Source organism: Zosterops lateralis (assembly GCF_965231275.1).
Source record: "Zosterops lateralis genome assembly, chromosome: 1".
NCBI lineage: Eukaryota > Metazoa > Chordata > Aves > Passeriformes > Zosteropidae > Zosterops > Zosterops lateralis.
The window spans coordinates 33,294,698-33,322,402 of NC_139762.1; the positions used below are offsets into that span (position 1 = coordinate 33,294,698).

The 27,705-nt window shown below is 39.8% G+C and overlaps 1 protein-coding gene across 3 annotated transcripts; it reads left to right on the forward strand.

Moving 5' to 3' along the window:
- Positions 1-2,649: 2,649 nt before the first annotated feature.
- On the forward strand, positions 2,650-26,474 carry KLHL7 (kelch like family member 7). Of its 3 annotated transcripts, none has more exons than XM_083867755.1 (11): positions 2,650-2,936; positions 6,942-7,044; positions 8,014-8,107; positions 9,302-9,426; positions 11,148-11,323; positions 14,027-14,201; positions 15,380-15,522; positions 20,208-20,448; positions 23,521-23,722; positions 23,965-24,062; positions 25,644-26,474. In XM_083867755.1, exons 1-11 carry the CDS (start codon positions 2,817-2,819, stop codon positions 25,925-25,927), a joined length of 1,761 nt encoding a protein of 586 aa, XP_083723881.1. In that variant the 5' UTR covers positions 2,650-2,816; the 3' UTR covers positions 25,928-26,474. The 3 variants fall into 3 exon arrangements, with proteins under 3 accessions (XP_083723881.1, XP_083723882.1, XP_083723880.1); XM_083867756.1 differs by lacking the exon at positions 2,650-2,936 and adding an exon at positions 4,484-4,610; XM_083867754.1 differs by lacking the exon at positions 2,650-2,936 and adding an exon at positions 5,316-5,522.
- The last annotated feature ends 1,231 nt before the right edge of the window (positions 26,475-27,705 follow it).

The following is a 27,705-nucleotide window of genomic DNA, read 5'->3' on the forward strand; positions in this document are numbered from 1 at the left end:
TTCCTATTCATTTGAATTATTTTAGTTTAATTTCTCTGCATTCACAAGGACCTAACTCTTCTTTTCAATCTTTGCATCAAAATTTTGAGTAAGAGATTTTTGCCCCTAGGATTATTGCCCCTGTATTTTCTGTCATCCCTTAAAGATGGTGATTTCTTTGTCTTGAAATCTGTTATCTCTATATGTTGGGAAGTTTTTTCAACATAACATGTTCTTCTTGTATTTGTTTAATTACGTGTGGCAGTGCATGTATGCATATGTATCCCAACATAAGATGGACATGGAACTGTTGGAGCAAGTCCAGAGGAGGCCACAGTAGGAGGCAAGAGGACTGGAGCACTTCCCCTATGAAGTCAGGCTGAGAAAGTTGGAGCTGTTCAGCCCAGAGGAGAGAAGGTTACATGGAGACCTCATAGCAACCTTCCAGTACCTGAACAGGGCTTATAGGGAAGCCAGAGAGGGACTCTTCATCAGGAACTGCAGTGATAAGACAAAGATTAGTGAGAGTTTAACTGAAAGAGGGGAAATTTCAGCTAGATATTAAGAATAAATTTATTACTGTGATGGTGGTGAGATATTGAAACAGATTTCCCAGGGAAATTGTGGAAGCCCCAACCCAGGCATTGCTGAAGGCCAGGTTGGATGGGGCTCTCTCTGGGCAACCTGATCTAGTGGAAGATGTCAGGACTAGATGATTTTTAAGATCTCTCCAACTCAAGCCATTCTATGGTCCTACACACACAAAATAGCTGTTTTTCATCAAAAAGGTGGATAGCATCTTATCTCATATAAAAGTTCATTTAACCCTGAAAGCATTTCAATTTAAAGTCAATCTAGAACTTTTTCACACAGCAAGCCAGCTTCTTATTGGTAAGGCAACTGCTCCTACCTGCCTTGGTATCGTGCTCTGCTCCCAGCTCAAAATTCCTTTTGGACCAGGTGGCCCTTGCTCTTCTCTCACAAGCTGTCCATCTTGTACTGTGGTCTGAAGTAGTGAAAACTTAGTGAAAGAAACTGGCTTTGTGGTATGCTGTCCTTTAGGGAGTACAGAGATTCCCCACATAATGGGTTACCTGCAGTGTCAAACCCCACTGAAGCTGCTCGCAGAATTCAGGTATGGCTGACCCCTCATTTGAGCCTGGTCTGGATATGGAGATCATGTTAACTGCCTGCCTGGGTTACAGGCAGCTCCCTGGATATCTCCTATACACTGATGCCAATCGTTAGGTCAGTTATGCTGCCCACCCCAGGCACAGAGCAGTACAAAGGCAGGTACCATACTGAGTGCTGTCGGGGTCCAGAAGTGCTCGAGTACTGTTTCTCAGTGTAAAAGAAACCAACAGTAAAATCTCAGCTAAAAAGCAGCTCCCCAGGGAAAGGAGGGGTATCTGCTTTTATCTTCCCTCACCCAGCTCGTGTCAGAAAGGATCCGACCTTGGGAGCAACAAGCTGAACTCCTTAACCTGGCCAACTCATCTTCCAGAACATGGCAGTGCACCCGGGACCCAGCAGAGATATTCATCCTCCCAGCACAGCTATTTCTGCGTATCCCATGGATAAAGGAGGCATCTTATGATTACCTTCAAGATGAAATTAAAACTCTATAGGTAAACTCTTTATACCATGAAATCTGAAAATGTCCAGAAGTACATTCCCAGTTTTCTCATTTTTTTACTGTTACATGATAAAATCTGGAAAGTCAAGTGATGGCTGTGTCAGTTTTGCTTATTTCAATGAAGCAAAGGTCAAATGAATTAAAATTCTTACAGCTTCCGTGTAGCAGTAATTGTTAGATGGCAGAACCACAGAATATCAAAGTCCATTTTTTAAAATCTCACCAACAGCACATGATATCAGGAGTAAAGTGGCTCATTCCTTTTATTTATAGAAGAGCCTCATGTTATTTCTGCAGGAACCTCTCTCCCTTCAAGCCACAGCATTAAGCTGTTCAACGCCTTGTTATCCGTGGAATTAAAACCGGGAGCATCACACAAATGCACAAACAGCAAACTCACACTGTGTTAGTGCTTTGGAGGTCACTGTCCTATTCAAAAAACGAAAATCAAAGCACCAAACATTCTGGTATTATTTCTGAAAGAGAGGTGGCTACAGTTGTCAGGACAAAGTGGTTTCCTTCCAGATCACGTTTGTTTCCTTAGCCAGCCCACGTGAGACCGGGACACGTCGCCAGGCGGGACGAGACGCCTCCAGCGGGAGCTGCAGGAGCCATTCCTTCCCTTGCTCACCCCCACGGGGCAGAGGAAGCCCCTGCACCCCTTGATCGGGGCAGCGCGATGCTCCCGGGCAGGCGGGGCACGGCAGGGCCAGCAGCAGCAGCAGCACGGCCGGACCGGGGCCGGGGGCGCGCCCGTCACCGACCGGGACAGCGGCTCCTGGGAACGGGCCCGGCCACGCCCCACCGGGCCGCACGGCCACGCCCCGTACCCACGCCCCTGTGGCCACGCCCCAATCTGAGGCGCGTTCTCCCGGGAAAGCCACGCCTCCAAAGGGCCGCGCCCCTCCGGCCGCCGCGCACGCGCCCTCCACGTGACTCTGCCGAGCCCCGCCCCGCCCTTTGTTTACCCCGCGTGGGGCCGCGCGCCGGCCGATGGCGTCAGCGCGCCCGGCCCCACCCCCAGGCCGCGTCCGCCGCGGCCACAGCGGCGCCCCGGGAGCGGATCGCGACCCGCCGCTGTCCCTGTCCCCGTCCCTGTCCCGTCCCCGCCGAGCCCCGGCACACGCCGTTCGCCGCCCGGCAGCCCGCAGGCGCATGTTCCCGGGCGAGGTCGGCGCGCCGGCGGTGAGCGCGGGCGAGCATGGCCGCGCCCGGGTCGGAGAAGAGCAGCAAGAAGAAGACGGAGAAGAAGCTCGCCGCCCGCGAGGAGGCCAAGCTGCTCGCCTCCTTCATGGGCGTCATGAACGCCATGCGCAAGCAGGTACGGGAGGGCTCGCCCGGGCCGGGAGGCGGCACCGCGGCCTCCGTGCTGCCCTGAGGGCTGGCCCCGCTCCCGCCCCGAGGGTCCCGGGGGTTTCCCGGCTCTGGGCCCGACTGCGGGAAAGCCCACCGGGCCCGGCCCCGCCGGTGCCTCAGGGTCTGCGGGGCCGCGCAGCGAGAGTGGCGAGTTCCGGCTTCGTTTGCGCCGGCCCCTGGCGGTGCTGGAGGCAGAAGACGCCGTGGATCTCTTTTTCTTTATCTGATAACGCCTTGCGTGCGGTAGGGCAGGAGCTGTGATTGAGGGACGGCCCAGGGTCTCTGGTAAGAGCATCCACGGAGCCCTTTTCGGACCGAAGCCTAAGCGCAGTGAAAAGGCGCTGCTGCCGGATTTTTTGCCGAGAAACTCTTCTCTGAGCAATACTCTGCGAACAGTGAAGCAGCAGCAAGAGGAGAGGGATGAGTAGAACCACTGTTTGGTTTCAAAGGTGGCATTTTTGTCTTAAATACCTCTGGCCGTCGCACTAGGACACTGGCAGTGGAGGAGTTCGGTGGCTTCGTCTGGCCTCAAACTGTGAACTCCTGGGCTGATCAGCTTCCGTGGTGAATAGTGTAATGAGTATTAAAGGTGACTCCTCTGTTTACCAGTAGAGCAAGAGGGGTAACCAAAATTGCAGTCACACAAGGGCATTTCAGTTGAGCTGTCCAAACTGAAGTGAATACTCATTTTTAATTATTTTTTATAAAAAACATTGAACTAATGGTACAAGAGCAGAAGGATGATTCGTGTAACTCCTTGCATATGAAGAAATCTTTCTTCTCAGAGGAGGATCTAGATTGATTGTGGAACTCTAGTTTGTTTAAAAACAGTGATGTGTAGCCAGAGTTAAAGCTTACTCCCAAGCCAGACCATGTAGGGGCTTCGCACTTGGCTTCACACTGTCATGTGTTATATCTTCTAGAGTTTAGTTTCCTTTGTTCCAGTGTTAGTCTTGCCAGAGGCTCAGTCCAGCTTTTAATGCTATCTGCACCAGCAGTCTGGGTCCTGACCTCACAAGTGTAGGTGTTGGTTTTGCTTTTCTCTTGCACTTCAGCCCTGTTCTTCTCTCACTAATAGACAGTCAGTTACATTTTCTGCATAAACCATTGGACACAACTAAGCTCTTATGTATAGAAAAACTATTTTTCTTCAGTGACTTAAGGTAGTAGAGTTAAGACATAAAGCCTGTGATATGTTTTTTTTTATGTAGGCTTTGTTTCTGATCTAAAAGTGTAAACGCATTCCAAGATGTGGCTGAATTCATAACTTGGTTCCTCAGTGTTTAGTTCATACCTCTGCCATCGTTGAAAAGGGAATACCAGATGCTGTTATGATTTCTAAGTAGATAAAGGAGATATTCCCTTCCTGTAGACATATGTGCAGTCCCCAGCACAGGAATTCACAGTGCTTTACCTTGTCTCTGTTCCACTGTGTGGTACCACATTGTTCTGAGTAAGTGCTTCATCTTGCAGTATGGTGGAGTGCCAGCTCTCGTGTAGCTGTGAGCCACTCCAAACAAGGAGTGAGAGCATCAGGATTAAGTGCTGTGAAGTTCGTGTGTACTTCTGATTCAAATTCCAGAATCTATTATGCCCAGGGAGGTGCAGCTCTGAGTTTTGCCTGCATACTTCTCATCAGGTGAGCTTTACATGTCCCACACAGTGCTGACTGGTCCAGAAATTCTTGCAGATTTAATGAAAGTCATGCTTCTTTTACAAGTTATTTGTAAGAAGAGCTCAGATATTACTGAGGGAGTAGGGGCAGGTGTGATTATACAGGATAAATATGGGAAGTTAGCAGTAGCCAGAGGAAGACACCAATTTCAGCTCATTAGTTGTGTTAAAGCCATAAGAGATTTGTAGTCAGCTCTTTCCTATTGTATTTTGATAAGTCAAGAACTATGCTGTAGTTACAAAACCTGAATGTGAGTTAAAATTTCCTGTGATGGAAATGTCAAGGTGCACACGCAGCTCAAGATATTTAGCTTATTAGTTTAATCCTGTACGAATCTGGGCTGATGCGAACTTAATGGGAGTTCATTTTAAAGAGGCTGCTTTTAGTGTGAGCTGGGATGAAGAGGAATCCTCCATGGGTATGGGAGTTTAGAGTAAACTATGGACACACTTGCACTCAGTACAGGTGAGATGTTGGGGCCAGGTGTGTTCAGTGCTTGGAGGACTTGTTGCTTGTCTCCAGAATTGGTGACCCCCATCTTTGTGGGTTTTCCAGAGCTATTGGACAATGTGTGCATAAATCATTTGTTGCAACATTGCAGCTCAGTGGAGGTCAGCCAAGAATGAAGTAATGGGGAATGAAGCTGGGATAGGGCTGCACGGTGTTGCTGAACCTGTTATTTGGAAGGTGAAGTGCCCTGCAGCATCTGAGGCTCGGGTGTGTCCTTTGGTTACCACCTGTCACCTGTTGCATCATGGAGGTGACCCAGTGACAACAGTGGGTCCTTCTGGAAAGAAGTGCAGAAATCCTCAGAAGAGCATTAGTAGAAATGGAACCACACCCAGAAACATCCCAGGGAAAGAAGTTAAAATGATGGTCTGTTTTGGTTGGCAAATGCACCCAAATGTGCTTACAGCATCTGAGGTGTTTCAAATGCTGAGCTGAGGCATTTAATTTGTCTTAGAAATGCAGTGTGGAGCTCAAGCAACAGCTGCAAGTCTTGGCAAAGCTTGGCCACAGGATTTTATGGTATCTTGTACTGCTAGTTTGCAATGCTTGTTTTGAACCAGAAGTGTTAGAAATTTCAGCTTTTAAAGGATTTCCTCTGAAACTTTTCCAGAATGGTCTCTTTTGTTGTTGTTTCAATACTAAGGGGCTTAAAACTACAAAGGAAGCTATATGTCACACCCATCTAATTTCCATTTAGGTATATTTTTGAAAGTATTATTTATATTTTGTCCAATATGTGCTTTTGAGTGTCCTGTAAAAAATAAAACCAGGCATGTTTAAAGGAATTGTAAATGTGGTTTATCAGCCTTAGATAATACTGTCTCCAGGTGGAAAACACTGTTGCAGTTCTAAGCAAGTCTATATTTCCTACAGTAGAAATGTGTTTTTTTTCTGGGGCTGGGTGAACATAGATGTTTTTGAAAACAGTTCCATGAACTTAAGGTAATAGTCCAAAACAATTTGTTGTTTTTTAAGGAAGCAGTGCTGCTCAGTTATTCTTTCTTAATAGACAATTATAATTTAACTGAAGTATGATGTGCATTTATTTCACTCAATATGCTCTTAGAAGAGATGGCATTTCAGAATCTATTCAAATTATGGGTTTTTTAGCTCCAGTCCCTCCTGACAGCTTTTATAAGTTCTGTTGCTTTCCCTTCTTCTTCTAGAGCACGACAATTCACGTGTAGGGGAGAAACTAGCTGCCTACGTATAAACAGCAAACAAATGAGAAATAAATTATGTTTTGTTTGGAAGCTAGTTGCTCATCAGGTGTTACCAGTCAAACCCTTCCACAGAAGTGGTATTTTTTGATGCATTTTCTTTAAAATGCTCCATTGAATGCTTTAAACTCATTCATTACTTTGACTCTAGTTAGGAAATAGGATGGCAGTCTTCAGATATGAGGTTCCTGTGAATTTCTTTAAAAATAGGCAGCAGAGTAGAGGAGAGCCACTGACAGATGAAAGCAGCACAGTATAAATGCAGCCCCAACTAGATACTGCAGAGCCTGCATTATTGGAGGCTGATGTAAAAGCTACAGGAGATACTTTAATCAGAGTTCATGTTATTCATGACCATCCTGTACAAATTCATGGGTTAACTGATGTTTGCTAGCTCTCCAGACTACTGAACTTTGACTTCCAGAAAATCTTTTTATCACATAATGCTCTTGAGTTGTGTGTGTTACAAAAAGCAGTGAGTTTCCATAAGTTTTTTTAAAAGAAATATTGTTGAAATATTTTCAAAAATGCTGATTTTTTGTCTTTTTTTTCCCCTCTGATTCAGAAAACTCTTTGTGATGTCATTCTTATGGTTCAAGAAAGAAAGATCCCAGCTCACCGTGTTGTGCTTGCTTCAGCCAGTCATTTTTTTAACTTGATGTTTACTAGTAAGTCTTTTGAAAATTGATTAATTTAAAACTTTCATGATATCCTTTTATATTCGTGTCTGTCAACCTGTTTATCTCTTGAAAGTGATCAATTTGAGGGATAAGTGTAAGTGAAGATTTCTCATTTTGTGTCCTTCTTCCATTCATCTCTGTTCACCCCTCCCCTCATTTTCCCTTTAACTGTCTTTTGATCAAGCGTCACTTCATATATAAGCTCTCTTAATAACAGAGGCCTCTACACTGTATTAGGGTTTATCCCCTTTCCTTAGCCTAAAAATTGGGAATTTTTTTGTCCCATTACAGAATTTGTCAGCCATTGGACACTTCTGCATATAAATTGGGCTTTCAGAGGCTAGAGACAGGTTTAGTGACTGGAGTGGATGATCTTAGAGATCTTTTCCAACCTTTATGTGATTACCTTAATTCTGTGATTCTGTAATTCTTTCATTTATGCTCTCTTTAAAAACTCAGTTATGCAGTATCTTACCTTTTGTATGCCTTACCCATGTATTGTAAAATTACTGTAAAATCAAAGTTGAGTGGAAGTAAAATACCCATTCATTGCAGTGGTCAGTGGTAACCATCTGTGGGCAAACCTGGTGCTGTGTCTGGGTGTGGGGAGCTCGGAGCTGTCTCTGTTGTTATCAGCTTGAATGTGGAAATGGCTTTTGACAGTGCTAATGCTAACATGGCAGTCTGGCTGCAGTCAACAACGTCTAGGACTTTTTTACTTAACACAGTTTATCATAATTTAGATAATACAAGGATGTACTCACACCAGTTATCTTGTTTGTTCCACTGCCTCCTTTCCTGACTTGCATTAACAATCCTGGGAAGACAGCAATCAGCTCTGAGCAGTTTTTAGCAGGTTATCACTTTGTATAATTGCTTTGTTTTCTACTGTTTGCAAAACATACAGCTACTAGAGTGACTTGTTAATTAAAAGTTTTTCTTCTAATTTGTTTGCAGCAAATATGATTGAATCAAAGTCCTTTGAAGTGGAGCTAAAAGATGCAGAGCCTGACATTATTGAACAGCTTGTGGAGTTTGCTTATACTGCAAGGTAGTTTTGTTGTTTAAAGCTCACGCTTTTCTAGGAAGCCCACCAATTTTAAATTATAAAAGCTTAAAATAATGCTTCTGTGATTTATCAGTTTTGTTACCATTAAAATTCTTTCCTTTGTTTAAAGCCTGATGTGACTAGACCTTCTATCCTTCTTTCCTTCCTCCTTTTTATTTAACCAGTAGGAAGCCCTAGAGACTAAAGAGAATGGTATTTGTCTCCAGAAAGCAATTCAAAGCACTTGAAGCTTTTGACTTCACTGTTGGAGTCAAATGATATTTTCCATGGTTCTGCAATTCAGGTCCTTACTGATATCAGCAGGGTCTCTCTTTGTGGTCATAGTAGCCATGACACAGAACCATTTCCATGAGTTAGACCTTCATCTCAGAACAGGCAGGGTGGATAGCTCTTCTGTGAACAGTGTTTCCCCCCTATTTCAGCTTGTCCATGTGTTTGGGGGTTTTTGTGGCTTTTCTTTCTCTTCTTACCCCTCCCCCAACAGAATTCTCGCAGATGGCTAGGACTGTAAACAGTACTTAATCAGCTTTGATCAGACCTATGGATGGCAGGCCTTTCATCTAATGGGGTTAACTCTCATTAGGGAGCCTTTCTCCTTTCTTTTGAGAGCAATCTTCTTGTATAGTCCATCAGTGGTAAGACAGTCTGTGTCAGCAGCCTGTCCCAGCCACATGGCTGTCTGTCCTGATACCCCAGCTCTGGACTGTGGCCTCCATAACTTCTCTTGAAGCACTGCCAAACTGGTTGTTCTGCTTATGCACTTTGGGCAAATCAGCCAGACCAGTCCTGAGAGAGTTTAGATGGGTTTTGCTGATGACTGTTTGGAAGTTGAAAATGGTCATTAAAAAAGCCACTGGATTTGGGGTTTTTTTTCCCTTTTGTGAAAGTGGTTAATCACACAACTCATAGCAATAGTATAGGACCACACAGGACCTGTTAAAGGTTTATTCTTCAGATCCCAGAACTGGTTGTTCTTTGTCCTGCCTGGGTAAAGTGGAGCAAACAAAAGTTTGGAAAGGTCATGAAGGATGTGTCCTTAGACTGTATATGAAAGATTCTTGGGTAAATAGGAGGGAAATAATTTTGCCATTTATGTGAATCTGTGTAAGTTGCTTTTTTTATTACTGCAACTTAGGTCATTTCAGTGATGCTAATTTTATACCTTCTGTTTTGCAGAATCTCGGTTAACAGCAATAATGTCCAGTCTTTACTAGATGCAGCAAACCAGTATCAGATTGAACCTGTGAAAAAAATGTGTGTGGACTTTTTGAAAGAACAAGTTGATGCTTCCAATTGTCTTGGTAAGAGAAATAAACTTAAATTTACTGTTTATTTTTAACTTTGCTGTTTATCTGCAGATAGACAGTAACGTTTGGCTAAATCCAGGCATGTAAAAATAGTTTTTCTCTGAATCTGAGCTGTTGCCTCTTGCCACGGGGTCCACTGACTGTGCAAGGTCTCAGCCAGCTTGGCAGGACACTAGGGCTTCTTGTTTGTTAGAGAACTGCATGTGTTTAGTGAGGTGGAGCTTTCAGTTGTTGCTGTACTTGCAGACAGAATTTGACATATTTGTGACTTGCAAAACTAGCATATCTTTTACAAGTATAAACAGAGTAATTTTAGGCTACTTTCGGGTTTATTTACTTTTAATTTTGACTGAAAACAAGGAATGTCATCTGGGATGGGTTTGCTGTCATGTTCTGTAGCTGTAATGTAAACTCGGTGTTACAGAAGAGGTAAACAACAAGTAGAACTAAATACAATTTCATGCTTAAGATTTGGCACTTTATATAATCAGAAATTTGAGGGGGTTTTTTAGTGTTTTTTTATTGACATTGTTAGGTAATTTTAGTAATATCTCAATCATATTACAAATATTTATAGTAGCAATAGAAGTGTTTTGCAGAGTACATCTGAATTACAGTGACTCAACTACATTTAAGTGCAGTACAGCAGCTCTGAAACAGCAGCTGGAAGAAAGGCATTACCTAAGGAAAATGCCACTTAGGCTTACTTTGAGGTATATTTCTGCCCTGTGGCTTCTGTTAGGTGGAAAATTAATTATGGTCTCAAGACTTGCATCCTTGGTTGCTAATTTATTGCAAAAAGATTAAAACAATTTTTCCTTGAGGCGTTGTTTTTAAATTGGAACATATTTTGTGCAGACTCATAAGCAAGTACACAGTTCATTTAAAAAAAGTATTTGAAAGAAACCATGGCCTAATTTGAATTTCGAAATTTTCTGATATATGTGGATTTTATCTTTCTGGTTTGCATTTTACTACTCTGAGCAGCTCAGACTAATTGCAACTCACATGTTAGTGAGTTGCTCCTACCCCACTAGACATTTCCTGTGTGAGAAGGAAGTCTGGCGTGATGAGAAGTTGCTGCTGAAAAGCTCTGTGCTTACATTGTTTTTAATGGCAAAATTGGCAGTGGTGCTTCTCAGCTGCTATTGCTGTTCATACCTTTGTGCCAACCTTCTGTCCTTTCAGCAACATCAGCCTGACTTTGTATTGGTCTGTAGCTGATTGTGCTGCACATATAGAAAGGTCCCAGTTCACCATGACTCTTGAGGGAATCTGGGCTTGGTGGGTGACTGATGCTGCATGAAGTCAGGAGGGCTTGCAAAACATGAATCCAGTTTCTCAAGCTGTTCTGGTTAGACATGCTTAGTGTGGCTTGGCTCAGGCTTGGTTATAAGGTACTGTTGTCTGCTTTATCATTGGGAAAGAAACTGTGGGGAAATAGTGCTGGAGAGACAGTTAATATAACAAGTGTTGCAGGTTCAGTAGGGATAGGGATCAGCAGCTTGTCCCTGTCTTAGTTTGCCTTGAATTGCAGATGTTATGGTAGCATGTGCTTTAATGGGGGGGGGGGGAGGGGGGGGAAGCGTGGTAATAAATATTAAACTTGAATTGTAAGTATCACTGAAACTTCAGTAATTGTATTCTATTTTAATATATTAAAGGTAATTGCATTTCAAGTTTAGAAGAGTTTCTTTCTTAATTTTCCTTCATAGGCATAAGTGTCCTAGCAGAATGCCTTGACTGCCCAGAGCTGAAAGCCACTGCAGATGACTTCATCCATCAGCATTTCACTGAGGTTTACAAGACAGATGAGTTTCTTCAGCTCGATGTTAAGCGTGTGACACATCTCCTGAACCAAGATACATTGACAGTGAGGGCAGAAGACCAGGTGAGATTCCTGTTTTGTAGAAGCTAAAAACATTGAACTTAACTATCTTTTTTTTTTTTTTTTTTTTTTTTTTTTTTTTTTTTTTTTTTTTAAATCAAAAACTGGCTTCAGACATTCAACTATCTAACTTCTGATGTTCCTAGAGGATAGGATGCATATAGTGCTTGCTAAATTGTGGAATAAAAGGTTCATCCTTTTATTAATAAATATTAATAAGTATTAATAATATTAATAAGTATTAATAAATATTGATATTTCAAGTGTGATTTATAGATGTGCTGTTTCAGCAAAGTTGAAGAAAGTCACATAGGGAATAAGCAGAACAGTTTCCTTTGTCAAGATAGCCATAGGGCATCTGATTCAATAATACATGGGCTAAATTGTTTGTTTTGTAATGGTTGCTTCTAGATTGGGATTTAGTGCTTTTGGTGAAAGGGGACCACTTCAAAGTGGTGAGAAAACTGCACCTTAATGGATGCACATTTCTATATGAGTATGGCCTAGCCCATTCCAGAGAGGAGTTTTCTGATGGAAACATAACAAGCTGGAGAACTGAGGGACTTGGAAGTAAGATGAGTAAAACACTGAAAGCTACATGCATTGGCAGTGGTGGATTGCTGGAACACCCTTATTTAGGGACTGGACATAAAAAAGTTTAGGTGACTGATAGGGAACCTGAAGTTCACTCAATTAAAATTTGTAACCTGTAGTAGAAATTACATTTGCAGCCATCCCATCTGGAATGCTTGATTCAGCTTAGAGCACAGCCCTGAATGATTATTTGCTAGCTTGTTCTTCCTACTGCGGGAAAATAGGAAGCATTTAGGTGTCTGCACTGCAGCCCAGATAGGTTGATTGTCGCAGTTGAGTGGTACTTGTAGCTTCTTAGTCAAAGCTGTTGAAAACAAACTGCAATCTTACCTTTGTAGCTCTGCTGTTCTGGTGCTTGAATTGGGTAACTTAAGTTTGTGTGGGTATGGCGTCATGAGTTGACTCATATCTTTGAAGTGCAACAGAGAGATGTTGTAGCTGAGATGGTATTTGTATCCTCTTGGAAAGGGATGTTCTGCTGACTGTGAAGTTTCCATTGACATTGACCTCCAATAGGCAGAAGAATTGATTTGAAGCATTAAGATTTAGTTACTTGTCTTACTGTATGGTGATGTAACTTATGAAAATAAGAATTGCTAAGAGTGGGAGAGACTATCAGGTGATTGAATATGGTAGTTGGTTTGTTACAGATATAAATATGAGTAATGTCACAGTTCAGCATTATTGCTGAGTGCTAGGAAAAGTTCAGCTCATGGGGTAACATTCTCAGAGCTAGAAGTGTCATTTGGCTTGCAGCCAAAATGACATTTAAGATTTACATTCTTGAAGTTCCAGTGGAAAGGTAGGATGGCATGCTTTAACCTGACAGCAGTGGTAGAAATGTTGTGTATTCAGCATGGCATCATTAAAATTTCTTTAGGAAACTGGTAGTATGCAGTCAGAAACTACAGACGTTTGACAGTTGTACTACAGGAATCTTATTTCTCAGGAGCAGTGCTAGAAAGTTGACATTATACTCTAACTTTTGTTTTGGTGTGGAGTGTAGTTACATTTAGCAAAAAGGGAAAGGTAGCATTAAGTCCTATTCAATGCTTCTGTTAAGTCATTCTGGTAAATTTCCTTAGGTGATGGAATTGCGCCTTTAATTATTGTTTTCTTTACTCTCCCATGTTCCCTGGTAATTTTGCAGAGTTACAGCTGGGGTGGTCTAGTAGTCTTGAATAATTCTTCCATGAATTGTCTTTCCACGTTATATCTCAGTTACTCAGCACCAATCACTGTGACCAGTTTCAGCTACAGGTGTAGACATTGGCTGTGCTGTTGCTTACAGTGAGATTGTCCTGCCACTTCAGAATCTGTGCTGCTGGATAAGCTTGCTGTGTCTGAGAACAGCATGGAAGTATCAGAATATACATATAATCCTGGAATATTTTTTTCATTTCTTCCTGACGCAGCAGACAATTATAAATAGAGCTGATTTCTTAATTATCTTCCTCTTCTACCTTCCCTGACCCCTAAGAAAGCCCATTATCTTTTCCTGTAAGGAGAAGAAAAAGAGGACCCACTCTGGTAAATTTACAGTAGTTTGCAGTTAAAAACTTTAAGTGGTCCCCTAAGACACAACAATAGCAATGTATTTGGATACCCAACATGATGATTTGGTAAGAAAACCAGTTTATCACCTCAGGAGACTGTATCAAATAGAAGTTATTCCATTTCTGTGAAAGCATTACTGATGTTATGGCACAGAACTTGAGTATTAAATTTAACCTGTTACAGGAGTTACCCACATAAATGTGAATTGCAGATTCATGTTTTCCATTTGGAGGGAAAAAAGTTAAACAGTAGAAGTAGTAGACTTTTGACATTTGTAGGTGAGATTTATTCAGTGGTTGTGCATTTGTTTTACTTGTCTGAGCATTGTCTTTTTTTGGGCTTGGTTGACTTTTGTTGTAGGGGTTTTTGGGTTTTGTTGGTTTGTTGTTTTTTTTTTTTTTTGAAAGATGGCAATGGGATCCCCACATAATAAAATGTTAGTATAGGTTAACCTCCAGCAGGCATTAGAATCAATTCATAGCATTAAGGTTCTGTTACTTGTCTTGCTGTGTGGTGATATACCTTATCTCTTTCTCTCTTTGTCTCTTGTTTAAGGTTTATGATGCAGCAGTCAGATGGCTGAAGTATGATGAGCCAAATCGCCAGCCCTACATGGTTGATATTCTTGCTAAAGTCCGATTTCCTCTAATATCAAAGAACTTCTTAAGTAAAACAGTTCAGGCTGAACCACTTATTCAGGATAACCCAGAATGCCTTAAAATGGTGATCAGTAAGTTGACCTCTAGCCAAAATCTTTATGATGCTCTGTGTAATTAAATAAATGTTGAAAATTCTTGAAAATTGTTTGCTTTAAAATGCTCTGACATTTTCACATTAAATCCATCTGTGTTCCCTCTAGGATGCTGTGTTTAGTTGAAGTTGGATTAGCAGATTATTATGTAAATAAAACTCATCTTATGTAACAGTGTGACTTTTATTTGTTTTCTCCTAGCGAATGGCATGAACTCCATGGGAAGTAATGAAATGGAGATTTTGTCAATGACTCATTAGGGTAACTCAAAGTTAGTCTGCCTCTGTGACAGGCTCGTAACTTCAATATCGTTCATGTTCGTGTGTGCGTTAATAAAAGAAATATGTCAACATTTTGAATATTTTAAAGCTTTCCTAGGCAAATTAGAATTTTAGGTGTATGTTTTACTGCTTTTATCTTTTATATACTGACCATTGATCCTACATGGACTGTTCCTCCATTTGCATTCTCAGGGTGTAGATGAAATAGGAAACAAGCTTCCCTTTTGTTTTTAGACACCATTTGTAAAATTTTATCATGTAAGAAAGAAAAGCAGTTTCAGTAGCAGTTAACTAGTTGGCTTCAATTTAGTGTAGATCTAAAAACCAGTACACAACTGTTTTCCTTCTGACTCAATGAGCAGGATTCAAATTAACCTATATGTTGGTAAGTATTTGCTGACATTTGACATCACAGTCATACTTCTTTTGTGACACCGAGTTGGTGTATTGTATAGGAAATAAGGATTTTTGTCTGGTTTTAGTGGCTTGTAGTGTCACCAATATTTTTGCACTCTCTGGAATGCTTTCTTTTGGGTTTGCTTCCTTTTGACTGTTCCAATGCAACAATCTTTAATTGTTTATTCATATTGGATAAATGAGCTGATCAATCCATTGGTCCATAACATGAGTCTGTATCTGTCCTGTTTCCACATGGAGCAGCCAGTTTGGAATTGGGTGTAGATCTGGATGAATGCACTCACCCTCACACGCTGCTGTGTGTTCTTCCATTTTGAATCAAAGCTGTATAGGTGTAACATAGAAACTTGGTTTTCATCTTTCCCCTCCCTTCCATCTCTCCCCCATCCCTGCCTCTGAAACATCCCTATCCATATGTGAGCCACCTTGGATCTGCAACAGCTGTTGTCTTCCTTGCAGGTGGGATGCGGTACCACCTCCTTTCCCCGGAAGACCGAGAAGAGTTAGTGGAAGGGACCCGACCGAGAAGAAAAAAACACGATTATCGCATTGCTTTGTTTGGAGGCTCTCAGCCCCAGTCCTGCAGATATTTTAATCCCAAGGTAATCGTTACCTCAGAATGCATTAAGATTCACTGTTTGTAATCTTACCTGTTTTCTTTGCTGATGATATTAACTAAGACATAATGATCTACAAAATGGTATTAGGAAGGAAGTGTTCCCTCCCTCCTGGGTATACAGTTGGAAGAATATAGTTATTTAAGTATTTTTAAGTCTGTGTATCTAGATGTAACACTTCATTTTGAATAGAATTATTGTGTTTGTTTCTTAGCAATATTAGATATGGAGAGCTGATCAATCAGTCTGAGCTGAGCATTGATTGGTATGTGCATTGCACAGCTGCGAAAAAAAACAAAAGGTCACTAAAACATCAGGCAATTGGTTAGGAATATATGGAAGTCTGTATGCATGTGCATGCACTTATGTGTTTTGAGATTAACTCAAAGCAGGTTTTTTTAGCACTTGTTAAGTTACTGGCTAGTATGTTAGTGTAGAGCCCAGTTTTTATAGGGGCTTTTTAGTGCATTTATTATAAATATGCAACCACTTCTAAATCTTCTAAATGGTTCACAATTTTGTTTGTTCTTAAGAGTATATAAGGAAAAGAATGGGAGTCAAGTATTACAGAAGTGGAAAAAAGTGAGTTTCTACAACAAAAAAAACTTAGAGATGGTCAATTTAGAGCAAGCAAGTTCTGAAATTTGTTCCCACGTTTCTTGAATAAAATCAAGCCACAGGAATGGTGTATATTTCAGCTATGCAGACTAAAGGGTCTAAAAACATCAACTTCATGCAGAAGGATTACCCATACCCTGTTTTACCAGGCAAGCGCATACAGTAATACAGAACAAATTTGCTATGTAAACATCAGGGCTCTCTTAAGTTATGAGATCCCATGCATGTAACATTTTGTTGAAGAAATTCTGCTTCTAACTCAGCATATTAAATGCTTGTTAAAATTTCAAACAGTTTTGTGTGCTGTGTGAACTTTATAGTCAATGTGAGCCCTGTCAAATCTGGTTCTGAATGAATGAGCCTTTGGGATGTGTTTTGAACTTTTCTTTCACATTCCTTTTGTAAGATAAAATTCAAGCCAGCTTCTCTGAGTACCACTCTAGTCTGGGGGGAAAAAACCCCAAACCTGTCAACTTTGCTGACTCTGCTTGAGAGACTTCTAATATGTATTCCTGTTGGGAATTCAGAATTCTTAACTAATGACTGCCTTTTTCCTTTTTATACACATACTGAAGATAAGGAGCATTTCAACTGGGGGTGAGGAGGTGAGGGGTACAGAGCAGATAATTCTCTCCTTTCCAAGGTCTAAGTTTGAGAAGCCTTTGATCAGGGCACTCATATCTTTTCAAGCAGTTGCATGGTTTTGGCAAAGAAACCTGTTTTGTAGACAAAAAGTAATGTCAATGAAAGTCTGCATAAAGCATAGATTAAAAGAGCTTTACCTTTCATAGACTACTTATCCAGGTGTAACACCAAAAAATAACAGAATTTGGAAGAAATTTTGAAGAATTGTCTCTTAATCAAGACTAACGGCCTTGCATGTGGAGTAAGGAAAGGGGAAGAATTGGGGAAGGGAAGGAAAATTTTAGACGTGGGTAATTGGAGATCTTTATTCTAACAAGCATGCGTTCCTTCAATGTTTTCCTAGTGCTTATATGCTTTCTTTGGTACTCCTAGCTAGCCTGTCATGTTTTGTTGAAGAGTTTTTTTCCTAAGTTTCAACTCTTAAGCTCTTTAAAGGTCCTTTTCTGGATGTTTCGCTTGAGTATTTGATTTTAATCTTTAAACTGTGACAATAGCTTATTAAATGCAACAAACCAAGGATCTAAAACCCCTGCTGAATTATCATTTAACTCACTTTATTTGGTCTCATCAAAAGATAGTGGGAGGGTCACAGAACAGAGAATTAAGCTTGTGTATGTACTTTTTCAAGGATAGGACCTTGGGTAAAATTTGGAATTTTGCTTGTCTGTTGAACTGATTGAACAGTGACCTAGTCTTTCACTTCTGATTTTAATTAAAATCAGAAATTTAATTAAATTGTTACATGTCACATAAACAATTCAAAACAGAGGTTATACTTTTCCTGAAAATAGTTTATTGGTTGCAATGTGAGTTTCCATAGCTCTTACATGGAAAAAAAAATAGTGCAAAAATTTTAGTTTTCACTGGTTCCTTTGCACACAATATTAGTCTCTAATGCTGATCTTCATTTCTTTGTTGTCAGAAAGGTTCTTTAATAAGACTGGATTAGACACTGTGTTTTATTTGTTGAGAATGTTAGCAGTATTATTTTAAGACTATATTTGCTGTCTTTGTTGCCCTGTAACTGGTATTTCTATTGATGCATGTACTTCATCAAGAGAGCAAAATGATGCAATGGGACAGATGCAGATGGGCATAACACTTGGAACAGTCTGGCACTAATTTGAGTAGACATACATGGTTTCAGAATAGTACTAGAAATCCTAGATGTTCTATTAACAGTTGTGGGAAGCATTTTCTTGTTGAATTTTTCACAGAGTAATAATAAAAAAATCCCAGGTTGGGAATAAAATACTTGTTTTGTTTTGTTAATTCTCAGTACAGAATTTATATATGATTGAGATTTTGTGTCAGCAATATGCCTATTCTTTTGAAATTACTATCTCTAGTGGCCAGAAATGGCTGGAAATTTTAAATGCTCAGCAGTGCAAAATTCAACAATGGTAAATAAAAAGTAACACACGTCTGGCAATGCTATTTCTTGATGATTAAGGGAACCAGCATACCTTTTATGAGGAGATAGAGCTGTAGTCAATAAGGTGTTAGTGGGGAGATTGTCCACAGTGGGCATGTCTGCTGTTTTTTATGACAAACTTGGAAGAGGAATCAACTGAAAATGAGGAAGTCTCAAACGAAAAAAGGTACTTTTTCACAGGGCCTGTAATTGTGTGTGCCATTCTTGTCACAAGGGTCTTGAGGCTCTCAGGAGTTCAGGGAGTTTTAATAAGTGATTCAATAAATTGATGAAAGAGAAAAAGGTATAGCTTCTGCCTCTGGTGTCCCGCATTGCGATTTGATGAAAACAGAGATCAGCAGGGAAAGAGTCACCATATACTTATCCTGGTTTGTCTTTCCCTACTCAGTCCCCCAGAACTGAGACTTGCACTGCCCAGGGCTGTGTGGATCTTGACTGTGGTGTAAAGCAACTTCTGCATAATTCCTAAATGTGTTAAATTCAAAAATTGAAATCAATTCTATGTGGTACAGACTAACATCGAAGAGCATTGCAAGAGGATGACCTAAATTGCCTCCTGCTGAAAGAGGAGGATACTGCTGAGTATACTCAAGTTATGGCTTTTCATTTGATAAAGGTATGGATGAAAGGGATACATGAACAGAAGCCATAAAAGTGGGTCAGGTCACAGCCCTTTATAACAGTAAAGGAAAACAGCAGAATATTTTGTAAAATTGCCAAAAGTTTGAGCTAGAAAGTATGTTGATCTTACACAATGCACTGAGACATTTTCTTAAGATTTATGCAGCTATTTATTTTGCCATGCTGTAGTATGGCTTTCCTTTCTAGGGTGCCCCAGGACCTGTTTCTCACCATAAAGGGCCACATGCAGCTGACAGCTCTTCTTGATATGGGGGATGCTACAAGAAAAGATTGTAAGATGTTCTGGACTATAACATGCTCTGCCTCTCTTTCTTTGAACCCCCATGTAGGAGTCGCTGTTCTTCCTCATTGACCAAGGTGTTTGAAGTATGTCCTTGCTAAGAAAATGTAATGATGTAACGTCTTGTGTGAACCATTACGGTGAAGGTCATTCAGCAGGTTGAGGTAGACCTTCTTGAGGTGGCACAGATAACAGTTAAGGTCCCATACTTTCCTGTTCAGTATAGGAATCAAGCTATGCTCATGGAATATGTGAGATGCTATTACTCAAGAAGTGTTTCTTGTGCTGTATGCTATCCTGGTCTGCCATCAGTTGTTGAGTTTGGTGTTTTTAAGGCTTTGGGCATTATTGCTCATATTTGATACTTGCTGATTTTGTCAATCTATGCAAAATCAGTTTCTAGGCATCATGACTGCCAGTATTTGTGATGGAGCATTATCCTATTTCTCATGCTATCAACTGTGGATAGCTATAGAACATTTGTGTTTTGTAAATTCTGTAAATAAGCTTCTAGTTGTCATGGTAATAAAGTATGTATCAGAGCTTTTTTACTGAGTTGCTTGTCAATTTGGATATTACCTTCTCCTTTTTCCATTGTCTTCGTTTGATACATTCTGTATTTTATTATTTTTTAGAAAGAATCTGTTACTATATGTAAGATGTCTTTTTCCATTGCTATAAAAGAAAATGCAATCCTACTTTATTGATTACATGCATTGTTTCTAACATGATAGCAGCAGGAGGTCAATAGTGTTGGAAAAAAACACCGAAACTGTTTTTCAGGGAAACTGTACTGGGTGCACACAGGGAATGAGTAAATAGAAATTCATAATGTCATGGTTCATTGCAGCTAACTATGTCTGTGTCTAAGAGAATTTTTCAAGAGTACGCCTGAGGAGTATTCTTCAATAAACTGTTCATGTTTGTTTTGAAAAGGAACTTAAAACTGACCATATCTAAATCTCTATGAAAAGCTCTCTGTTTGAAAAACACTCACTGTGCAGGTAAGTGTTATAATCTATTAGACATTACTTGTTCTTTGTAATGCAGGATTACAGCTGGACAGACATCCGATGTCCCTTTGAAAAGCGCAGGGATGCAGCTTGTGTCTTCTGGGACAACGTAGTTTATATTTTGGGTGGTTCCCAGCTCTTCCCTATAAAGCGAATGGACTGCTACAATGTGGTGAAGGATAGCTGGTATTCCAAGCTAGGACCTCCAACACCTCGAGATAGCCTTGCAGCCTGTGCTGCTGAGGGCAAAATTTATACATCTGGTGGTTCAGAAGTGGGTAAGACACTAAAAATCTTTAAAACAAACAAAAAAATCACAAAGAAAGATAGCTGGAAATTTTTCTGGTTTTTTGCATGATTTTGTTGACAAGAAACTGCACGTTGCCATGTTAGCCTAATGAGTTTATTTTCCCATATTTAGGATTTTATCCCCCTTTGCCCAGTCCAACAACCTATTTCTGTTGTGTTTTGAAAATCATTTTACTCACTGAAATTAGTAATATTTACATTAACTGGAGTAAAAAGTACACTGCAGCTCTTAAAGAGTTAAATAGGGACAAGATTGGATGGAGCTCTGAGCAACCTGATCTAGTGGAAGGTGTCCCTGTCCTCTGTCCATGGCAGAGGGGTTGGTCCCTTCTTTAAGGCCACTTCCAACCCAAACCATTCTATGATGGTGTGATTCAATGAAATATATTTTGGGAGTCCCACTTTTATCTTTCTTCTATAAATCCACAGAATTCAGTGTAGTTTAAAATTTTCTGGAATGTGTGACCAGAATAGCTAAATTTTGACAAAAGTCTTCCTTTTATGCAGCATATGTTGAGCTTAATGAGATCTCTTAAAGTGGGAGGGGAAGTGGAAAAGAAATCTTACAACTACTGCTTTTGGTGGTGAAAGTGTACTTGGTCCTGTAAAGGAATTTGTCCACTTTTTCTGTCAAATGACAGAAGTTATCTTCTGTTATTTTGTTATTCTGTTGGTTTGCTTCCACAAATGGAGAAATACTTTAGATGTCATTCAGCATAGTAAAGAAAGAAAAAAAAAAAAAAAAAAAAAAAAAAAAAAAAAAGGGATTTTTTTGCTCTCCAAAAAGCCTAGAAGGCAACTTATGTTGTGGTGTTACAGGAACATTTTATTTTGTCCAAACATGATACATCATCAACAACCCAAAGGTTGAAATGCAGGCATGGTATAGCCATAACAATAGCTATGTTAATAAAACTATGTTCTGGAGAATAAAAACAAATGGGAAAAAAAAATCCTAGAAGGAAGATCCTTTTGAGGTCTGCCTTGCTGCAGAGGGAGGTGAACAGAGGAAAAAATTGTCATGATCAGTGCTTAATATTGATAGGTCACTCAGTGGAGGTTGTAACATTTAGGCCATGTTGTCTGACCTCGAAAATATTTTAGGGGGTCTAATGTAGCAGCAGAATAAGCAGTTCCCAGATGCCCCCTCGTGTGGTGAATGTGAAATAGCACCTTTCCCATGATTTGAAATTGGCTTCAAAAAGGCCACATTGGGAAACTTGGAACACTACAACATCTCATAAATCTTTGCAGTTTCCCATGTTTCAATTCATGGAGAATAACAATAGAAACTTTTCATAGTACAGTATATTTTCTAATGTACAGAAAATATTAATACTGTAGTTGTATTAACATTTATGTTAATACAACTGTAGTTGAAATTTTAATGTAGCAGTTTTCTTATTAATACACCCTCACATTACTGCACCATTTCACTTTGCTTTCCATAAATATTAATCCAGACAGAATAGTAAAAGCTAAACATTAATAATGGAGTTATCTTGCCTGTACTTTTTCTTCAGAATTCGCTGAATATTGAAAGTTTGGAAAGGTCTGTCTCTCCTGAATCTAGTATTTTCTAATTTGAAGCAGGCAATTATGTTGAAAGCATTAATATGATAAAATGCACAGTGTGTTTAGCTGTAAAGAAATCTAAAAATTGCATGATTTTCCCATCAACTGAAGAGGTTAGATTACTGTGCCAGTCCAGACAACATGGCTCATTTTCCCTTTTTGAATTGATGGGAGTCCTATTCCATTTGAAATAACTAGCAGAGTTTGGAAGCTGAACATACCAGATTCTTTCACTCTTGTTTCAGTGCAGGAGAAATACTTAACATTATACTGAAAATGGAAGCTTCTACCTGTTAAAAAAAAACAAAACAAAACAACAAGACAGGTCTGCTGGATTTTCCATGAATGGGAATTTCTACAACTACAAAGCAATAAGAAAGTCTATTTACATCAAAGAAAACATCTATTCACATCAAAGAAAGAAATGTCCCACTCAATGCAGTTTTTGGTGTTACTGAGAATGACAGGGTGGGAGTGAACAAATGCAAGCTTTATAAGAGTGTATTTATAGGAGTTATTTTGGGTCTGGAAACGTAACATCCTTTTGAAGGTTCAAATCCTCAGCTGGTAGTAAGTGCTGCTAGTCTAACATGCTTAATTTTTAGAAATAGAAAGCCAAGGTAAAACAGGCAAGAAAACAAGAAAAGGCACCTTTAACTGTTCTAGGTGAATCTACCTTTTGAAACAAAGGGAAGAAAGATGTGGTTCCTTTCTGAGAAAATTGTATTCAGCCTTCTCTCTTTTGGCTGTGATTTGGTCACTTACCTGAGCATGAGTTTTGAGCCCCTGTGCATCTTCCTTAGAAAAACTGCTTTTGATTTCAGTAACGGTTTTCTTGGCTTTTGAGGGAAGAGTACACAGACCCTGCAATTCCAGACAATAAGTATCTACCAGTCCTCAGGAAGAAAGTAAATTGGGCAGAGGTAGCTGTTTTCTGTTGCTAATAATTCCAGGAATATATTATGACATAAACTATCAAATTCCAAAGGCAACTAGTATCCTGGGTATTGGGCAAGTCACATTGCTTAGAGGAAGAACTCATGAACCTGTAGTGAGTTTACAAAGCTGGTTCATCTTCACATCTGAAAGTTCAATATTTCCAAGTAGTATGAGTAGCATGAGATGATGACAATGGGATGGATAGTTTATATATGTATCTAGCATTTATTCCCCTCCAAGAAAAAAAAAAAAAAAAAGGTTTTTTTTCTTGTTGTTTTTAAACACGAATAGCAATTTTATAAACTTACTTGCATATTTTGGAACAAAAAGAATCAAAATAATTGCAAGTATGTGCTTTCTGAATAATCTCAAGTTTAAAGCTGGTTAGTTCTACTTTTGGAGGTGGAAAAGCAACTTTCCCTTTTCCACTAACAAAGCATCAATTTGATAATTGCTGTTAGACTCTTCTCTTGAAAGACAACCCTAAAGATTAATGCCACTTTGGTGGGTTTCTATGTTTTTTTAAGGCAATTCTGCACTGTATTTATTTGAATGCTATGACACGAGAACAGAGAGCTGGCACACAAAGCCCAGCATGCTGACTCAGCGGTGCAGCCATGGAATGGTCGAGGCCAATGGGCTCATTTATGTGTGTGGAGGGAGCCTGGGAAACAATGTTTCTGGAAGAGTCCTGAATTCCTGTGAAGTATATGATCCAGCCACAGAAACGTAAGTGTTGGTTTTAGTCAGGTTGGCTTTAGTCTCTTGTGTCTTTGCTAGCTCTGTAAATGACTGAAGTATAGATGACTACAGGAAAAGCTCTGGTAAGGAAATCAGTTATTTGTAGTTCTCCTTGAAAGATGGTTTTTCTTAAGCAACTTCCTTCCATATTTTATTTTCCTAATAATAGATTATACTTATTTTCTATGAACCACATGGTGATTTGTCCTTTTTCTGTTTATTTTCCCCAGGTGGACTGAACTGTGTCCAATGATTGAAGCCAGAAAGAATCATGGGCTAGTGTTTGTAAAGGACAAAATATTTGCTGTGGGTGGACAAAATAGTTTAGGTACTTTAATTCTATTAACTCTCTAGCTGGTCACACAAGGTTTCGTGGGGGTGGGGGAGGGTTCTGTTTTGGAATTAATTCATTTCACTCTGTTTAGCTGAAAAGCTTTGAGGTGCACCATCAAACATGTCCTGTTGTCACATCAAGGTTGCCTTCTTCCTTTCACCTCCCCTCTTCACTGTTACCTTATTTTTCAAATTCTTGTACTAATGACAGTCAAATTCAGATATGCACCCCTACTGTAGCCCAGTTCTGAAGCAGTTCATTTGGCTAAACCAGGCATCTGAGAAAAAAATTTTCATTTCTTGTTTTGGGGGTTGGTTTTTTAGTTATTCATGTGTTTTCAGAGATTTTAGCATTCTTTTGAGAGACAGGTAAATGTGTAGCCACTATTTTAGGAACTTCAGTCTAAAGACTCAAATCTAGTCTGGTATTGTAAAATGGTGAAAATGTGAGACCTCTTTTGACTGCTCTGGCTTTGAAATATGATTTACTTTCGTGGCTAGGTCAATTATGATCTGCCGGTCTCCTTGTCTTTAAAACTAGAAGAATGATACTTTACAAGAAGAATTAAATTTTAATTGCACAGGGTTTCTGAACTGCTTTTCAAAATGGAAAATTCTCATTTATGAGAGTTTTTAAATCATTATTTATGGTAAGTGAAATACTTGATTTCAGATTAATGCTGTTTTAGAATATAGCTTGATTTTTAATTGGCTACTGAAACTATTCCATCGTGATTGATTCCTAATGCAAAAATAACAGATACATTCATTGTGCAAACATTTTATTAATCCGTAATCTGCCATCTTGCAAAATATAATTGTATCCACTGAATGCTCCTCTTAGAAGTGTCAAAATTTGTTCTTACTGGAATAAAATGAGGAAGCGTTATGTCTGAGGTGAAAAACTTGTATCTACTAATATGATAGATTTCTTAATCTCTCAGATCTAATAATTCAGTACTAAAAGTGAAAACTGAGTTAAATAGGGACTAGGTTGTTTGTAGCTATTGTGAAGTGTGGTTACTAGCATATTTCCTGAAGAAGGAAATATTAGTCACAAAATCTACTCTTCTCTAATAACTTTCGGTTCCTTTGGCCCTTTTCAAAGGGACTTAGGTTTTTACACTTCAATGATTTTAATATTATCATAACAAGAGACTTCTATTAGTAAATGGCTAGTTTTGGTAAAAGTACTCATGAGCCATCTAGAGTGAAATGCCATTGCTATAGGGAAGTTTCAGGTAATTCCTCAGTTTTAGTCACTAAGCCCCAAATCCATCAGAAATTCAGCATTGAAACTAGTTCTGTTCATGAAGTAACATGTTGGAATCTCTAGAAAACATCTAGTATGAATTTGTTAGAATACATCTTACTTTCTATCTCCTTTTCACTTTCTTCTGGTTTTGTATTTATATAAGGATAAGCTGTTAGTTTAGAAACTGGGGTGTACTTTCAGATTTGCTTTTTTAAGTGTAGGGTTTTTAAAACCTTGAAAATAAAGACTTGAGTTTGCATGCTCTAGTGCAGTTCATACAGTGCAACGTAATAAGCAGTTATCTATCTCATTGCTTTGTAGGTGGCCTCGATAATGTAGAATATTACGATATCAAGATGAATGAATGGAAGATGGTGTCTCCAATGCCATGGAAAGGTGTAACAGTGAAGTGTGCTGCAGTGGGATCTATAGTCTATGTCCTGGCTGGTTTTCAGGGTGTTGGTCGCTTAGGGCACATTCTTGAATATAACACTGAAACAGACAAGTGGATAGCCAATTCCAAAGTCCGTGCTTTCCCAGTGACCAGTTGTTTAATCTGTGTTGTAGACACTTGTGGGGCAAATGAAGAAACTCTAGAGATCTGAAGACTGTAGGAGATGCCAAGGCATTCTTCAAGGACTTGGAAAAAGATGGTTATTGGTGCTTTGCTTCCATATTTTACTGAATCATGTTAAATTTAATAACAGGAAAAAAATGAGATGCAGTCTTTCAGTTTGTATATACAGCATATTGTATAATGTGGATTTTGTCATGCCCATTTTCTTGTCTGTTTTAAAGAGATGGGGATGTATTTTGAGAATCCACTTACCTAAGTGATATCATATGGCATCTTCCTTTAAAAGGACTGTGGGTGTGGCCTTGTCAAACACAGACCAAATCCAAATATTTAAAATGCCTCTAAAGCATTGGATGAAGAAAAAAATTCTGGTTAAATGGCATTGCACCAAGATCAGTTGCAGAGACACTTCCTTTAATGAAGGTGAGTAAATACAGCTTGGCTCATGAGAAAGAGGAACAACAATTTTTTCTCTGTCATACCTACCTGCAGAAATCTTACTGGGATGAAATGAAGATATTTTCTCAGGAAAGACCAAGGACTGCTGTCTAATAAAGATTCCAAATGTTTCAACAGCTCTCTAGATCACGATAGCTGCCCTCTTCCAGTGAGTTTCTTCAATAATTTGCATGACTGCTTATCAATTTTTTAAGGTTAGAGAGGCCATACATAGAAATTAGACACTTTGATGGTCTCTTTGGCATTTTGTGGAGCTTTCACAGAACGTCTTTTTGATTTTTTTTTTTAATTACACTGAGGTAGGGAATGGTGGGGCAAGTCAACGAGAATTGTGCACTATAATTAGCAAGTTGGAAACTTGGAAAGAATTTTCAATCTATCTTCCCAGGCATCAGACTGTACATACTGTAGATGCCAAACCATTAGCAAACGTGGGAACAGGCATGAGAAAAGCAAAGTCAATACAACAGATACATTGATTTTCTTCTTGCAAATGACTGTTTTTAAACTGGCATGAACCAAGTCATTAAAGATACTTTACAGAAGTCTTCAGAAGTTGCGCATGGTTATTCATCTCTGGTTTAGAAGCACAGAGTTCTGTAAATGCTTCCAGCCCACGTGGTGATAAATTTCTTCACGCAGCCTCAAGTCCAGCCTCTCAAGCTCTGGGTGTCATCAACATTGTGTGCCTCTTCCCAGTTCTGGAAAACTATACAAATGATATCTGTCCTGCTCCCGTGCTAGTTTATTCATAGCTGCATCATAGTTTCATCACCTCTCTTCTGACTTGCTGATTTTTTCAGGTCTGTTTCTATGAGACCTGTGAGTTAACTTCAAGTGTTGGTGCTTGCCAACTTCTACCTCGCCGGTGCTGTGGATGTTTAGTCTGTTTTAGTTCTGAAGTTTCTCCAGCTTTTCCTAAGTAAATCCTGGTTTTTCAAAGTCAGTGCTTCTTTGTAGACTTGCTCCTCGTTTCCTTCCTTATCTTGACAACTCTGCCTGTACAGACGGGACTAGATGCAGTCACGGCCTCCATTGTGGTTCCTGTAACTCCGTTCTTTATTCAGCAGTAAGTGAAGGACGTGCGACTGTTTTTCTGTTCTCCCTTGCCTTTTCACTTCTCCTAGCCGCCAAACATGTCCCTGGTGTCTCCACTCCTTGATTCCGAACTGCTGGAATCCTGCAGGGAGCTGTATGCGTTTTCGACTGGACAGGCTCTTTTACCTGTTTTGCATCCGCTTTTGAACTCGCGGCCGCCGTTGTCCCGAGGAGGGCACAGTCCCCGGCCCGCCCGGGCAGTGGGGTGCGACTCGAACGCGCTCGTCCTTGGGCTCTGAGGGGCTGCGG